This window comes from Xiphophorus couchianus, chromosome 9 (genome assembly GCF_001444195.1).
Source record: "Xiphophorus couchianus chromosome 9, X_couchianus-1.0, whole genome shotgun sequence".
In the NCBI taxonomy this organism is placed as follows: Eukaryota; Metazoa; Chordata; class Actinopteri; order Cyprinodontiformes; family Poeciliidae; genus Xiphophorus; species Xiphophorus couchianus.
In genome coordinates, this window is record NC_040236.1 from 30998996 (window position 1) to 31015649 (window position 16654).

At 36.6% G+C, this 16654-nt stretch overlaps 1 protein-coding gene across 2 annotated transcripts in view; it reads right to left on the reverse strand.

Moving 5' to 3' along the window:
- LOC114151252 (ephrin type-B receptor 1-like) overlaps window positions 1-16654 on the reverse strand; it is a 134691-nt gene that overhangs the window by 25290 nt on the left and 92747 nt on the right. For both annotated transcript variants that reach the window (XM_028028348.1, XM_028028349.1), the window contains 4 exons: window positions 6873-7038; window positions 6422-6527; window positions 3069-3130; window positions 2638-2835 (listed from right to left, as the gene is read on the reverse strand). In XM_028028348.1, the coding sequence (XP_027884149.1) occupies window positions 2638-2835; window positions 3069-3130; window positions 6422-6527; window positions 6873-7038 (532 nt within the window). The remainder of the gene's footprint in view (window positions 1-2637; window positions 2836-3068; window positions 3131-6421; window positions 6528-6872; window positions 7039-16654) is intronic.

Consider the following 16654-nt stretch of genomic DNA (forward strand, 5'->3'; position numbering starts at 1 on the left):
TCTTGTGTCAGTGCTGTAAATCAGAACAAGCACAGAAGGAAGAATGGAAAGAAGATGGGATGGGAATGAAAGAGGACGCTCTATAAATCTACGTTCAATCAACACTCTGTTAGTAAAGGACTGTTAGATGAGATGTCTTAGTCTGTCATATTATAAACATAATGTGTTTCACGACATTTCTCCAGTCAAACAAAGTGGTTTTTGTGAAGGACATTTCCTACAGGCTGACTGATAGTAATGGAAAGACAGTGTTATCTCAAAGGAAGGGAATAAGGGAGCCAGGTGGGATATTATTATTATCTCCGTAGGGCTCTCTCTTCTTCTTTTATCTTCACTTCCCAATCTGTTATTCTGCTTTTCCTTCCATGGTTCATTGTTCAGGATTTGTCTGTACAAAAACAAACTAAAACTCCAGAGGGTCTAAATCACAGAAAGCGTTGAAGATCGGATAAAGTATCACAGGAGTACAGAGGAGGAAAACAAGAGTGAAACAATGTGAAAAGTGAGTTATGGAGCTCCTGAAGGACTCAAAGTCTGACCACATCTCATTGCTTTCCCCTCCCTCCCTGTCATTTTCATTCCTTCTCCATCACTTCTGTCTGGAATGAGAAACCCTTCCCTGAGAATAATAAAGCACCAAATGGAGGGATTACCAAAAGCCCCTCAAAGTGGTTCAACAGACCAAAGGCCAAAGCACATACTTGCAGTGGTGAGGGTCTGGACCTGGTTCATGACCTTTAACACCCAGGGCTCAGTAGGCTCTTTGGGTGTGATTGGTTTTTGGTCCCGTGTTAAATAAGTTATGAGTTATCAGGCGCAGACCATCTGAAGGAAAAACATTTCTCAATCTGGTCCGAGTTGCAGTAAAAGAAAAATATTATCCCATAAAATAAAAGGTAATGGCATCTAAACGAGTTACAGATTATAGCAGAGAGGTATCAGTATTCACATGGCAACCCTCACACATTCACAATCCCTGTCACATGGTTTTTTATAATGCTGATCTTTGAACTATTTAAATCACTAAATAGGATTCAATTATACGAAATACCACCTGCCCATGAATTCTCAATGAGAGGGATGGTAAAGCAGTATTGAGGTTGGGATCATCTATAAAATCTAGAAAAAAAGATGAAAACTAAATCAATCATGTTAGAAGTGAAACACTTAGACTTAGACAAGGGCTGGTGCAATATTTGCAGCTTATAAACAACTAAAATAATTTTAAAAATTGAGTATTACATTTCACGGAGAGGTATAATGCAATAATGCAAAATGTAAGAATGTAGTTCCCTCATCAAAAACTTACTCAGAGTCCCGTGGCAGCCATTCATGGGCGCCTTAACGCCTTAACGCTCGGACATTCCTGTTTACCCAAAGCTCCACCTTACCACACAGCTCCTCTAGACTAGCGGCAGCAGACATGAGCAAACACCTGGTGAAACTACGCATCTGCTGAACTCGAAGAGCGGTTGTAAACGGCAGCAATGGACGGCAGGTAAAAGTATTTTTGTGGTCAGAAATAGTGGGAGGTTCTTAAAGAGACAGAGGCCGGTTTCAAGACATCAGATGTGGTTATGATGGGAAGTCAGATTTCTTCTAGGTGATTTTTGATATATACAGCATTTTCATGACAACGGAAGGTACTTTATTGTGCAATACTAATATAAAAATTCATAATACCCTCCTTTAAAAATATTGTTATCCATGAGATTGGGGCTAATCATTCCTTCGTATCACACTTATTTGAAGAAATATAATTGTTTTTTAAGCTTATAAGAAAATATTATGGTGAAACAAAACAATTCATTAATTTCTTTCAGCAATTAGATTTTTTTTTTGTTTCAGTATTGAGTCAAATTGTTCAAACTGATCGAGATGCTCAAATAAGTTTTTAGATGAGACTGATCCAATTAAGACATCAAAAAATAATATACAACAAAACCAGCGCAGTCAGTTTAAAAACTACAAAACTAGGTAAACATTTAAATCACAGCCCTGTGTGATGAATGTCTAACAAGCCGATTGATTATAAGATACGATGGTTTCTAATCATCAGAATATGTCTGGCTGATGAAGGTCACATCTTGTGACTCACCAGTCTCAACAAGATGTTGTTTGATACATTTTGCATGAATTTCTCTCTTTCCTCCATTAAATCCAGAGATTATAGCATCAAAACAATAACTTCTGGTGAACTTTCGCGACCACCGTTGTTCTTTTGCCAAACATCACACAGCATTTCTACAGAATGAGCACAGAGCTCACAAGAAAATGCAAGAAGACAGTTTTAATTTATTCCTGTGAAAGCTTTCAGCATGAATAAAACATGCTGACTTCAAAGGAAAAAATAATAAGGCAAAATAACAAATTGGCATTGCATGATTCCAGATATTTCTCATCGACACTGAAATGTGGCACAGTTGTTTTATCTGGTTTGAGAGAGTGTTGGAATCACAATTAAACCAAAGTAAACATTTTCTTTACATCTTATTCTCAACATGGGGAAAAAAACTTAAGGTAGGATGAGAGTATAATTTCAAATTTCTTAAAAAAAAAAAAAAAGCTAAAAGAAACGAAAGAGAAAAAATGAATTAAGCAACAGTTCAAAAGGACTAAACCCATGAAAATCTCTACCTGATCCGATGACTTCCTCTATTTTGACACAAGAGGGGTCGATTTCTTTGGCAAATTCCCGCACCGCCTCGTTGGGATCTTCATAGGTAAAGGGGTCAATATAGATCTTGACCCCTGGTGAACTGTGACCCTCAGACAGGGTAGGAAAAGTCACAGTGGGGGTGGGGCCGCTAAACATGTCTGGCCTCAGAGTCACTTCTGTAAAAAAAAGTTCACAAATTAACTTTATAAAAGAATTTGGGAATTTTAAATTATTTTTACAATAATAAAATATACTGCGACAGACTGGCGACCTGTCCAGGGTGTACCCCGCCTCTCGCCCGGAACGTAGCTGGAGATGGGCACCAGCAACCCTCCCGACCCCATTAGGGACAAGGGTGAACAGAAAATGGATGGATGGATGGATAATAAAATATAGATTGTGCGTCTACCTCCTCCTGTGTTGTACTGCTGCAGCTTGTCGCCATACACACTCTCCTTCAAATGTCTCCTCCTACAGTCAGAGGGAAAAAAAGACAGACAAAGCTTCAGGGGAAGAAGTCGCAAGAGCCCATAAATTTTACAGAGCAGCTCTAAATGTTGCAGGAGTAAAATGCAAATTGGCAATTTTCTCTCAAACTGGGTTGAAGTAAAATAGTTATCCTGTTAAAGAATCTGCTGCCGAAACAGTCTGTCTAGAACCAGTTAGGTTTGAAGGATTGTTACTGCTCTGTGTCATCAGCCCTCATTTTCCTGCTTTCCTCTGCAAACGGAACAAGTGCAGAAACCTCCCGCAGAATCTCCACATGCCACTACATCTTAACAAGATCCATAATAAAGGAGAACTTCAATAAAAAGTTGAAAACTAAAAGGGATACACTGCAGTTCAAGTTCTTATTTTTGTTAATTTTGACAATTACTGCTTATGGATAATGAAAACCCAAAATTCAGTTTCTTAGAAAATTACTATATCACGTGAGACCAATCAGAGAATCCTTCATGTATTTTCATCGTATGCTTGCCTGATTCTCCTTAGCAAGCATTAATACACTTGGAGCAGTTTCCTTTACAAATGTGCGCAACTTTCTGTTGATATCCCACTAATGTTGAAAAACACAATTATGCAATTGCAATGTTTCCATAAAATAAGAAATAAAATTTAAATCACATTTGAATAAGTTTGTTCATATGATAAGTCATTAAAAATCATGTCAGCTGCAGATGTAATCATATTAATATTTCAGCATTTTCTGCAGTAGTAACATTCAGCTGTTGATCATGTGTTTCCATTAAATCTACTTTGGTGCAGCCCAAAAACCCCCTCATCCTGGCATAAAAACTTTTTATCTAACAAACATACATTTTTTGGAAGTTGCCTTTTTTAGTGCAAAAGTGCAAAAATGTCCACTTTTGCTCTGTGGAAATGTCTTTTCGTAATTTTAATTTACACACTTTTATGTTTAATGGAAACGCAGTTGGTGTGTCAGTGTCTTCCATCTCCCTCTTGACAATACTCCACAGCTTCTCAGGTCACCTTGATGGTCAATCAAGCACACTGACACAACGTCATCCAACCAGGTCCAGGTGTGGTTGACGGGTAAAAAAGCCCTGCTCGAAAGTGAAACAGGCTTCTCCCTACTTTTGCAAATAAGAGAACCATGAAGAGGTTAAGAAATTTCTCATATACGTCTGCAAACCTTTGACTTAATAGTGGACTAAACATCAGAGGACTTAATATCTGGTTCAGGATTTGCTTCACTCAACATATATCCATCAGTATCTTCTGAGAGAGTAGTTTCTCCATTTGATTCTCCTCCAGACTCTTCAACAGGCAACTCATTGGTTGTTTCTGTTGCATGTGAACCTTTTTTATACCACATGTTTTCCCTTCACTCAACATTTCAATAAAATGCTTGGATACATCAATGTACAAACAACCAGCTTCTTTTGTAATGGTCTTTCATAGCTTACCCTGACCAGAGTTTCCTTATGATTTTCTAGACAACAAGCCATCAAGAATTAAATATTCATGCATTGAAAATAATTTTCTTTTAATATTTTCTAAGAAACCAAATGTTACGTTTTTCCTCCCTGTTAGCCATGATCATCAAAATTAAAAAGAAATAAAAGATTAAATGACATCACTTTATGAGTGATATCATTAATATATAAGCTCCACATTTTCAGTCAGAGCTGCACGGTTTGCAATTTGTGCAACATATCTGTAATTTAAGACGTTACTTTACAAGGAGCTAGAAATTCAGATGTTGGCCAGGAAAACTATTTTTATAGGGTCATAACATTTGGCACACACATAAATAGAGCAGCATAAATGAACATAAATCTAGGTTTTTGTGGTGAAATTGATTTAGCTTTTAGGCTACTGAGTCCAACAACACAGTCAACAACCAGCGAGAGCAAACCTTCAACAACATTTATGTGAGATGAATCCCTAATGCCCACTGGCCAGACAAGATCAGCAGCTATAATCTGTGACTAAGCATCCAATAACTATCAGCAGCTGGTGAAATTTGAAGAGGACAGATATGAGGAGAGCAAAAGCAGATACGTTTGGTCAGAGAACCCTGGAAGTTAACTGGAAATGGGGCAACCTAGAAAATACGGCCTCCCTTGAGAACAGGTCTGCTGGGAGAGATTAAACGTAGGCGTACACCTGGTTATGGAAAGAAAGAAAATATTGGCTCAGATCTCAGAGGCCTGAACATCTAGAGGAGTGGCACACATTAATGAAGAAATCTTTATCTTGCATATATTATGAACATAAAATAAAAAGGTACTGCACCTCTTAGAAGGTGCTTTGAGATATAATCAATCTAGCATAATATTTCCAAGAATCTGTTTAGTGTTAAATGACCTACTTCAGTTTTACCCTGTCCAGTGTAGATGATACAATTAAATAAACTTTTAATGTTGCACTGGATATAAATATTACAACCAAAAACCCACATCTTTTGCCAAAAGTGTCTTTTTATATTATTGTCAAAAGAACAAAGCTTCAAGAAATTTAAAAAAAGTTAGTACAGTTAAAAACAGAAACAACAACTTCCACCTGCCAAACCTTTCTATTTCCCATTTTATATCTAGATGTGTTGCCCTTGTTTTACTTGTTTGAATTTTCTTTTAATCTAAACGGAGCACTCAATTGAGTTGTCCATTTTTATATTTTTATATAAAACCTTTAACCATTTACCATACAACTCAAGATCAAGACCTCTCTGCACTTTGAAACCATCTTGTAATAAAAACTCCTGATCTGAAATCCATATCCTAGTATTCAAAGGAAGTCCAAAAGAGTTGCTGGAGCAGCTAAATGAAGACTTGATATAAATGTATTTTTGTCAAGTTTCTAGTGTAAATATCTTAGAAGACTTGAAATGCAATAAAACAACCTTACAAGTAACTTTTCAGCAAGAAATGTTTTAGTAAGTCAATAATTCTTTAATATTAATGAGAACATATTAGTTCCATTGGCACACATTTTTCCCATAAGTGAAATAATCTGCCAGTAGAACAAGTACTCTTTTTTTAATCAATATTAAGGAAATATTGATTTAAAACAAGTTCCTCTATCTTTAAATCAAATCAAATTTTATCTGTATAGCGCATTTAAGAAACAAAGCAGTACAGTGATTTACATCCTAGAAACACAAATCTAACAATAATCAGTATTTTGTCTTATTTCAAGTTTTCTAAGATATTTCCAGTAGAAACTTGCCAAAAACATACTTTGTAAGATTTTAGTTTTTTGCAGTGTAAATGTGTTTGTGTATCTGCTGTGTATTACCTGGTACATACGATAGCAAGAGCTACCAGAGAGACGATACACACTCCGCCTACTAAAGAACTTGCAGTCAGGTAGAGCTGCTGTCCAAGCTCTGACTTGTACTCATCTGCAGAGGCAGGCACACACACACACACACACATACATAATTTAGCAATGCTGAGATAGGCATATCTGTTTTTATATATTTTTGTGTCTTTCACATGCACACAGCTGTGCCCATCTGAAAGTGAATACATGCTATACAGCTAAAATCTTCCATAATTCCAAGAATATATATTTTACAGCACTCATTTTACATGACTGCACACAATATGCAGGCAGAATGAATTGCCTCACAGCCAGGTTTACACTTTATAGCAACCTTTTCCACTCTCACAACCCCTTTCCTCTCCAACAGAAAACCTCCACTCACACATCTCCACACGCTCCAGCCAGCCACCCACGCTCTTACCGTCTGTGAGGGTCTGGAAGAGCATCTCTTTGCTGTAGGCTCCGTAGCCTGCCACGGTGCGGGCCCTCACCTGGACCACGTAGCCGGTGCCGGGCCTGAGGCCCTCAAGGACCACGTTGGGTATATCGCTCTGGACCACTGAACTGTTCAGCAACGACGACTGGAACTGCAGAAGAGGCAGAGCAAGAAGTTAATATACTAAACTTTACATTGACAACTGCCAGTTAATACAGGTGCATCCCAATAAATTACAATATTAGTAAAACGTTTAATTTAGAGTTGTATATATTGATGTGTATGATGTAATGTTTGTCACTGGTTTCTCAAATATTGACTGAATGGTGTTTTTATGATGTGACGCACTTTAAATTGCCTTGTTGCTGGCTGAAAAGTGCTAAACAAATAAACTTTGATTAATTGATTGAAGCAGCACAAAGAAATTTTAAAAAATCAATAAGTATAGTACCTGTGTTACAGTAAGATTTTTTTTAAAATGGATAAAACACACTTAAAATACAATCACACAGATTAAAATAGAAGGGGAAGGTTATTTTCAATGGCTATTTAAAATAGATATTGTAGATAGGAAAAAGCTCTTAGTGAGTCTTGATTAAATAGATCTATGATGCCTACTAGAGAGGTACAGTCCAAACATTTGGTCGCCGGTATGTGCAGCGTCCTTATTGATGTTTTTAGCTCTTGTGAGATCTAAAAACTGCTAGCAATTGTTCGACAGAGAAGGAAGAGGACATCTACGTCTTAATTACTCTCTCCAGAGATGCTTCTTTTATCCACAATAGAACATCCAGTAAACCAAACAGAAATTAAATACACCAGAGTAAACTCCACTATTGATCTATAGAAGGGCATCAGCAGCTTTGATTCAGAGTTTTTCCAGATGATTCTCAGGAACTGGAGATGCTGTTGTACCTTTTAAACAATCTCTAAGGTGTGACAGACAATCAGAGATGTGAATATAAAGGAACTTAAATGAATGCACCATCTCAACACAGACATTATTTATGTAGAGGTTAGTGATCGTGTTGCGTTTCCTGAAGTCGATACAAGAAGCTTGTTGGTGGAGCACCATACCGACATTTTCTGAATTTTTTTGTCCAATTTTATCTGACAAAAAATATATATTTTTGTCAGAAAAAGGACTCTGGGTCACTAAGTAACAATCTTCAGTCTTTTTTCTCACTACTGATGTTTCAGCAGTGGCTCAACACAAGAAATGCAACAGTTTGCGCTCAAACCACCGACTCCAGCAGCACTTCACACCTGGTAAATGACCTCCAAACTCTTGAATTAATTTTTTCTTCACAGTCCTCCGTTATTTCTTTGCTCACACATTTTTCTGGCATACTTTTTCTTTCATTTGATTTTCCATTAATATGCTTGGATGCATCCAGTGACGGTCCACAGCGTTTCCCACATCTCACCCAAAGACCACTGGAGATGGGAACCAGTTCCCCCTCACCTTGCACAGATAAGTGGGACTAGAAAATGAATGGATGGATGATTTGATGCACCAGGATTCCACCACCTCATCCTTTTCAAAATAAAATAGTTCAAAATCCAGCTCAACCAGGCTGAAATTTATTAAATCACGTTTTTGGTTCACCAGGTTTACATCTTCAACTTTAACTTTTTTATGTATCATATTTTGTCAGGAATAAATTTTAAATGTACATCAAGCCGCCATTCACAAATTGTTTTATAGATATCATTGATTTTTTTTCTGTCGTAAATTTCCCAAACAGCTTCTCTCATTCACATATATAAAAGTTTTTTTCTTTAGAATGCAAAATAAATATCCAGTTTCTGACTGCAAAGTCATCCATTTAGACACTTGTAGCTGCGGTCACTTTTAACCCTAATATTTCCATCAAGTCAGAAAGCTGTTACTTCAGTCAAAAACACATTAATAATGGCCAGTTACTAAAATTTTAAGCTGTTTTAGAGAAAGCAGCAGAAGCACAAACTTGCTGCACTTTTGTTAATGAAATTTTAATAGATCCATGATGCCTATACGTAAATTTGTTCACATTGTTGTTAAAAAGTCAAAATTTTTTTGCTAAAAATCTTTAGTGAAGTCCGATTCTTTTTTAAGAATACCACCTGGCAAACTCTTCCATCAAGCACATGAATGTTATTTCAGCTGCTCATCTGCCTGAAAGAAAATTGAAAAGAGAAAATTGCAGCATCATTGTTGCATTTTCCACCCATAGACGGCAACATCAGGGCGCAAACATTCTGAAATATATGTTGACGTTTTGATTTACAGCTGCTTTTCTCCATTTTTTCGGGACTCCTCAATGGTTCTCATTTACATAATCCTTTATGATGTGACATCAACATCTATATGGATGTCACATCATAAAGAGCCCTGTTCATATTTCATTTTCACTGTCTTTCAGCTTTTGGATGATTAGCATTTTTATGTCAATTATTTCTCCAACACACCTAAACCCTCCCTGATGACCATTTTTCTTCCTTCTTGCTCTTTTGAGTCATTCATCTTTCCATTCTATGCAAATACAATATTGCAGTTAATTAGCTTTCACCCACAAAGAAAGACAAGCATGTGGACTTCTCCCGTTCCATTCGTCTCCATATTATCTTTTCCATCTCATAAATCCAAGGCTATCACCTTTTACCTCCATCTATGCCCCCTTCTTCTCATTTTAGACTTCCTATTTTCTGTCATTTTCTTTCAGATAACAAGGTTTTACAGAGGCTAAATCTAAGAGCGGGCGGCAGAACGAAAGCGCTGCTGTGGTGGCGGCGTGAAGGTATAGGCAGGGAGTCGTGGCACGAGAATGAAGGACGGCGGGGTGAGGAGGTCGACGGCAGAGCAAAGTGGAGAGGAAAAGAGATGATGGCGGTGATGAGGAACATCGCCCAGGAGGGAGACTAGTGGGTGGAAATTGCCGGTAGATTGGGGAGAAAAAGGGCGGGTTATCAGAAGAAGACATGGGGTTAAAGATGATTGAGTTTTCTATCATAAATATTCATAGCGAAAACCCATTTTCCACATGTCAGTCATTAACCCATTCTCTTGTATCAAAATACTAATCATGATGGGATCAAACATTTTACTCCTTCCTTCTCTTTATAGGCATTGACCTAAATTATGTCCATATAATGTTGTGTATGCAAAATGTTATTGCACATTTAAATCGGCAATGTTGATAATTAAACGGTGGGTTTTGGATGATTTTAAAGTTTAAAAAGTAGGTAAGTTTTGGAAGTAAGTGCAGAAAAGACGTCGCGTCAATGTTGGAGTTTAGATTCTGGAGTTGTGTGTGGCGAGGAAAGCTCGACTCCATGCTGACTGGAGTAAAGAGGTTAGGGGGCAGGACGTCTGGGAAGGCCTGGCAGACAGAGATAAGTATTGGGGGAAAATTTTGACTTTCTCCACCATATCAAATTTACTACATTAAAACTCATTATCTATAGAGTGGGAGTGAGGGAGGATGGAGTGAAGAGCTGCAGGAGATGAGGAAGGTGAAAAAAATGACAAAACTGCCAGAAAAATGGGTGCAGCACAGCTGTGTGTCCTCTCTCACCAGGCTTATCAAACTGCTCCCACAGGACATCTTCACTTAAAGCTATGAGCTAAAATTAGTCTTTACGTGGTTGACTGCTTCACAGTGGGAAATGCAGAATCCTAATTGACTTCAATATGAGACTTTATTAACGGAAACCTTGCAGCAAATAAGGCCGACTCAGGGCGCAGTACGAGTTTTGACTACAGCTGTAATAAATATCTCATTCACTTTCTCCTTGGCTCATTGTAATTGTCCTCACAGTGTTAAAAGCACATCATGTTATGCGGCATCATGTCTGCTGTTTTCCATCTTTTCCTGGATCAAACTGGAGGAACACGAGTCTGTTTGGTCCCGTTCAGAATTGGTTTTAATTCAACTCTTTCAGAGTTATTTCAACAAGAGGTCGAGTAATTATGAATTTGCAAAATTTGCTGTGAAGGTACAGTACCATGTCTGAGTTTTAACCCCACCAAAACACCCTCATAATTTGTCATGTTGGTTCACTTTATCTGGATCTCATGTGACGTGAACACAAAGAAATATTAAAATGAAGTTTTGAATTTCCTGCAAATAAAATCTGAATAGTTTGAGGTGTATGTTCACCATCTTTGCCTCAATATCTTAAGGAGCCACCTTTCACTGTGTCTACAAGTCTTTTGGGATATGTTTCTAACAGCTATCCTCATCTACAGACTGAAATACCAAAACAATGTCCAAAGTCAAGGCTATTTGGAAACAAAGAGTTTCAGATCCCGTTTGATTCAGGTCCATGCCATTTTACACAGCGCATCCAGGATCTGCATTTACTGCAACTTCATCCATATGACTTGCATTAACTCCAGTGCCCCCTCACCATGATGCTACTACTACCACGTTTCATGGTGAAGATGTTGTGATTAGGTCAAAAAGTTAAAAAATATAAATACTTACCTGTTTTCTATGTTCCATAGAGAAAAAACTCAAAATGAAGACCAGATTTAAGAAGTACACCATTAATGGTTTGACTTTGCACAGGTCCTCTAACCACAGCTATAGATTTTTGCAGCTCTTCCAGAGTTACCGGGACTTTTCAGTGCTTATATAATAATTGCTCGTTTTGCTGGACCTGTTAGTTCAGGTTGAGGGTCGGGTCAGGTCTACAGTTGTTCCAAACTAAAATCTAACACTAATTCATAATATGTTCAAAGCTTTAGGATATAAATTTATGACCTACTCCTCCTTCACTTTTCTTTTCAATAATGTTCTCTAATAACCCTGTGAGGCCTTTATGCTGAGATTATATTACACACAGATGGTATCTGCTTACTAATTCCCTGGATTTTATTTCAGGGCAAAAGAGCAAAAAGAGGCTTAATACATATTTATGGGAAAATGTTCAAGAAGTAATTATTAGCATCTCTTTATGCTGAGAAAACTCTGCAATGAGGAAGTTAAAATGTATTGTTTAGTTTCTGGACAGAGTTTACAGGAGCTTTTGTTTTACTTTTTTCTGTTTATTCCCTCTAAAATGACAAAAATAAAACAAAAACACAGATAGTTGGGAAGTTAAAAAGAACCTTTTCTAATTTGCTGACAGAGGACTCAAGGATATGCTTTCAAAGATCATGTGTTTTCCAATATTACTGTAAAGCATCACAGTTCTAACCAGTGCAACACGACTTTTGGTTTTGCATTCAAGTGCACACTTTTGAAATTTTTATCAATTTTGAATTAATGGATTTGACTCAGTAATGATCAAAAATATTGTAGTAAAATGTTACATTAAACCTGGACAAATATACTAAGTAGCCAGAAAAATGCAAAACAAAAAACTTTAGGCAATCATTTGCAGGCCATACTTTTTACTAAAGCACGGAAAATGGGGATCGGGTGGTAACATCTGTAATATGGGTGTAAAAAAAATATTGGAGGTGATTTTTGTGAAAACTGTAAATTGATTCGAATATTGCCCCTCTGGGGGAATTACATGGGCAAACTCTGATTGGATCCTGTTTTGTAGGCAATACTTTGAAAAGAAGGAAGCCAGTGTTATTACCAAAGTGGATAGCTGCATGTAACTGTGTGTAATTTCATTATTATTGTAACTATGAGTGTTTCTTTGTACGTCCATGCCACAGCAATATGTTTTCTTCAGAGTTTCAACACGCACTAAAGCAACATTTGGTTTATTTAAAATGCAATTCTTGTTTTATTTATGTAGCATTCCGCTTTCCTGCACATACTGTGTTTCTGCCCAAATAAAACCCTTTTCAGGTTGAAGAGATCTACATTTTTGGCCAATTTCATATCTGATATTAATATTTCAGCTGTGGCAGATGATCAATAAAATACTGGTTCTTTTTATACCATAAAAGCACAACCAGACCATTTACATAACCTCTCTGCTCAAGTTAAACATCTACAATTCGTTACTGCATCACTATTATTGTCACATCCCCATCTTGTTGCAGCAACAAGATGGGGAGGGTCCCTCTCCTCAGTGCTTGTTGGGGGATGTGTACTCTGAAAACTGCAATAAACTTAGATAATAAACTCTTAGATGTTAAGAGTGTGCCTGAATGTTTTAATTAAAGACAACTGCTGAAATTGAGCCTAAAAGAGTCACAATTGGCAACGTTTGCAGTACATAATGAAGGGGGGGGATCTTGTACACCAGCAACTGCAACCAAGAAAAAAAAAAAGAAAAATGCTTATTTTGTATATATCTCTTGTTGAGCAAAGATAAGTGGATTAGGAGTAAAAAAGAGTGGGTTGTGAGGAGGCTCGTGTTCTTTTCGGTGTATCTTACACAATTCCTTGTAGGTAATTTGTTTTTTTGTTTTTCATCCATCTGCAGCGAATTGTTTTTCTGGGCTCAGCTTCAGAAACGACAGGAACAGTCTTTGCTTTAAATGACAGATACTCCAGTAACTTACCTTTCGTGCTCACAGCTTAATATTCAGCAAATTACAAGGAATTAGTAAGAGATTCCATTTTCTTTCATTTAGGCAATTTTACTCCTGACAGAAACCCAGCAGCAGCCTTTCACGGAAAAGCAATCTGGTTGCACAAGTTTTACCCCTGAATTAGTTGCTCTTAGCACCGCCCCGGGTCTGACATTCTTTTTCCTGCCTGATTCAAAATGATCGAGAATTTCTCCGTTATCAGTCAGGCAAGCCGGGGGTTACTTAAACTGTGACTCCATTTATCATCTGCATTCAGTTATCGATAGCTACATTGTTAACCACACATATACAAACAAAATGTGCAAACAAAAAAAAACAAAAAAACTTCCATTAAGAGGCTGGTGCGTTACCTTTAAATACAGAGGAAAACTCAGATACCTTCAGAAAGCATCGATAAGGACAGCTTGTGGGCCTTTATGTAGATTTTCTGCAAAATGCTTGCATGCTAAAAAAAAGAAAAACCCTCTAGGGTAGATTTAGACCCTGTAGGAGGAATTGCATATCAAACATGGCTTACAAACACCTCAGGATCACCCTGAAGCAGCTGGCAAACCTGATAGGAAAAACTACATCTGGACTAACTGACTAAACCCCAGGAAGGAGGGACAAAGTATCTGGACATTTTTAACTTATTGTACGAAAGCTAAAGTTCCACTGAGTTTTGAAGAAAGTGCCTGAAATTGCTTTAAAAAAAACATTTTTTGTTTAGTCTGCTGATGATGGCATTAAGGTTTTAAAGAAAACTGAAACTTTTCAGCATCTACACCTTTAGGAAATCTTGTTTTGGTCGAGGAAAGGTTTCACTTTGTGTGTTCGAGTTGCTCTGGAAAGAAAATATTCAGTCCTTCCCTGGTGAAAGAATCTGGGTGATCCCAGAGGTCTCAGAGTCCACACAGAGAAATGAACACATGAACACAGTGAGAGGAGGAAAGGAATCTATCTGGGAGGCAATCTCCTTCAGCAAACAAACGGCCAATATTAGTCAGTACTGTCCACAAACCGGGTCACAATGCACAATTTGAAATATGAAACCAGAAAAAAGTAAAGAAAAATGATACTAAAAATTATATTGACGACTGAGGTTGTGTTTACTACAACATCTCTTACTTCTCTTATTTTAGCTGCAGGGCATATATAAATAAAAAAAAGACTAAATTTAATACGAATCAATTTTAAAAGCAATTTGTCTGAACAAATATTAATGTTTCCATTTATGTTATTTTGGATAAGTCGGAAACATCTGAACCAAATGAGCTACGTATCAATTATTTTCAACTTAACCTCTTCCACATGTCACAGTTAATGAAAATACAGTTTTTACTCATCTGCATTAAACTGTGTCTATCTATCTTGAATCTTCTAAATAGATCCTCAATCAATTTACTATAAATCAGATCAAACCTGTCTGTTTATCTTTATGTTTAAGTATTTTAATGAATTATAAAAAACATGTTGAAAATGATGCTAATAACTGTATATTTTCATTTCTTTGGTTCTGATTCCCTGGTCGCTTTTGCCCAAAGCCATTTCAGACACAGTTCTGGTCATATCATATTCAATTATTTGAGTACAAAATATTGCAGTCTATCACCAGAAGTTTTGTTCTGATCGTGAGTTAATTTATATTTTGATAGGGTATTTTGGATCTGCTTTCCCAGTGGTTACTGCAATAAACCAAATTGAAAAATAAAATCCAAATGCTAAACTACTGTTCCTAAAAAGAGCAGTCAAACCTTTGCTTTGACTAGACAAAAGTCATTTTTTATATGTTGTAGAAAAACTTTAAGTTTTTTCTTAATCCTGCTGTCTGATGGAGGGTCAGAATTTAAGCAGTTATTAGTCGGCGCTGAACACCAACATTGTGAATCACAAAAGGTTAATCATTTTGGTCAGTATTTTGCTGGCAAATAATTAAAATATATTAAAATATAAGGCCATATAGCTAAGGACTAAAGTGTTTTATTTTACCTTATTACTGCTTTACAGTATCTGAAAGACTGTTACCACCATAATCTTCAAAAATTTCCCATGTCTGCTGTTTTACAAGAGCCAATAGTTAAGAAAAGTGTGCGCTCATTTTTAATTGTTGAAAGGAGCCTTTCGCTCTTTGTAAGACCCTGTCGATGTGACCACAGGCTATTGACAAATGACCTGCCTTTTACTTTAAAAATCCATCTTCACTAATTACAAGATGATTCTGTCAAAGATGATGCATTTACGTGACTGGACATCTACCACCAGTGAGGAAGAAAATGCAACAGTTAAACAAATCACAAACAAGTTGACAGCTTTCCGCCAGCAGCTGTCCTTAATTAATGATCATGCCAAGTGTGTCAGCCAGCGAACGCAGCAGTAGTTATTTTCATCAGCAGTTGGAGCAGTAGGCATGTTAAGTCAGAGGAAGGAGAACATGAAAATAAAGAAATAAATGTTTAAAAAGCACAATGAACACAATTAAGTAATGTTTTAATATGTTTTAAAAACATCTATTAAGGCATCTGTGTTTTATGTGACAAATTTAAAATATACATGAACTTTTTTTATCCATTAATTTAATTATTCACGACAGAAAATGTTTACAATTTGCCTCCTCTAATAAGTTTGCCATCTTATAACCAACACTGTTCTGCCAGGTGCAAAACAACATTGTGCTTGGTTCTATTATAAATCCATTTACAGCTAATCAAAAACACTTGCTTTGATTGATTTGAAGTAGACAATCAATTCATTCAATTAGCAACCTTGTCAAAGCTTGAAAAAGGAGACTTTGTATTGAGGCTTCTGGAGGTTTTCTTTTTAATTAACCTTTTCATAGCCTGGTATTCAGAGACTGATGGTGTTGTAGCCTTGTTATATTTTTAAATGCATATATTGAATATTTTAAGATGTCAAACATTTTTCTGCACTCAGTAAGCTGTAATAGATTTCACCACTTTTAATATTTTGTGATTATTATTTGCAGTGTAAAAATATAAGTCTTTATCAAATTAAAATGATTACTTAGATAAAGTTTAAGAATTGAAAGTGTGAACATTATAAAGACTAGAAACATAAACAGATTTTACTGTAAGAGTATAAAAAGGAGTATCAAAAACTAACTATAAAGCTTTAAATGCTAATAATGGAAAATATGCTGTGAGGTTTATGCAAGCTATGAAGAAAGAAGAATGCATTTTATTCTTTTTTTCAGCTGATATATGTAGTGTGTGTGATAAAAGATGACAGCACACAACAATATGGCCTAGTCCATGTGCAACAAACCCATCAGTACACCTTTATCAAT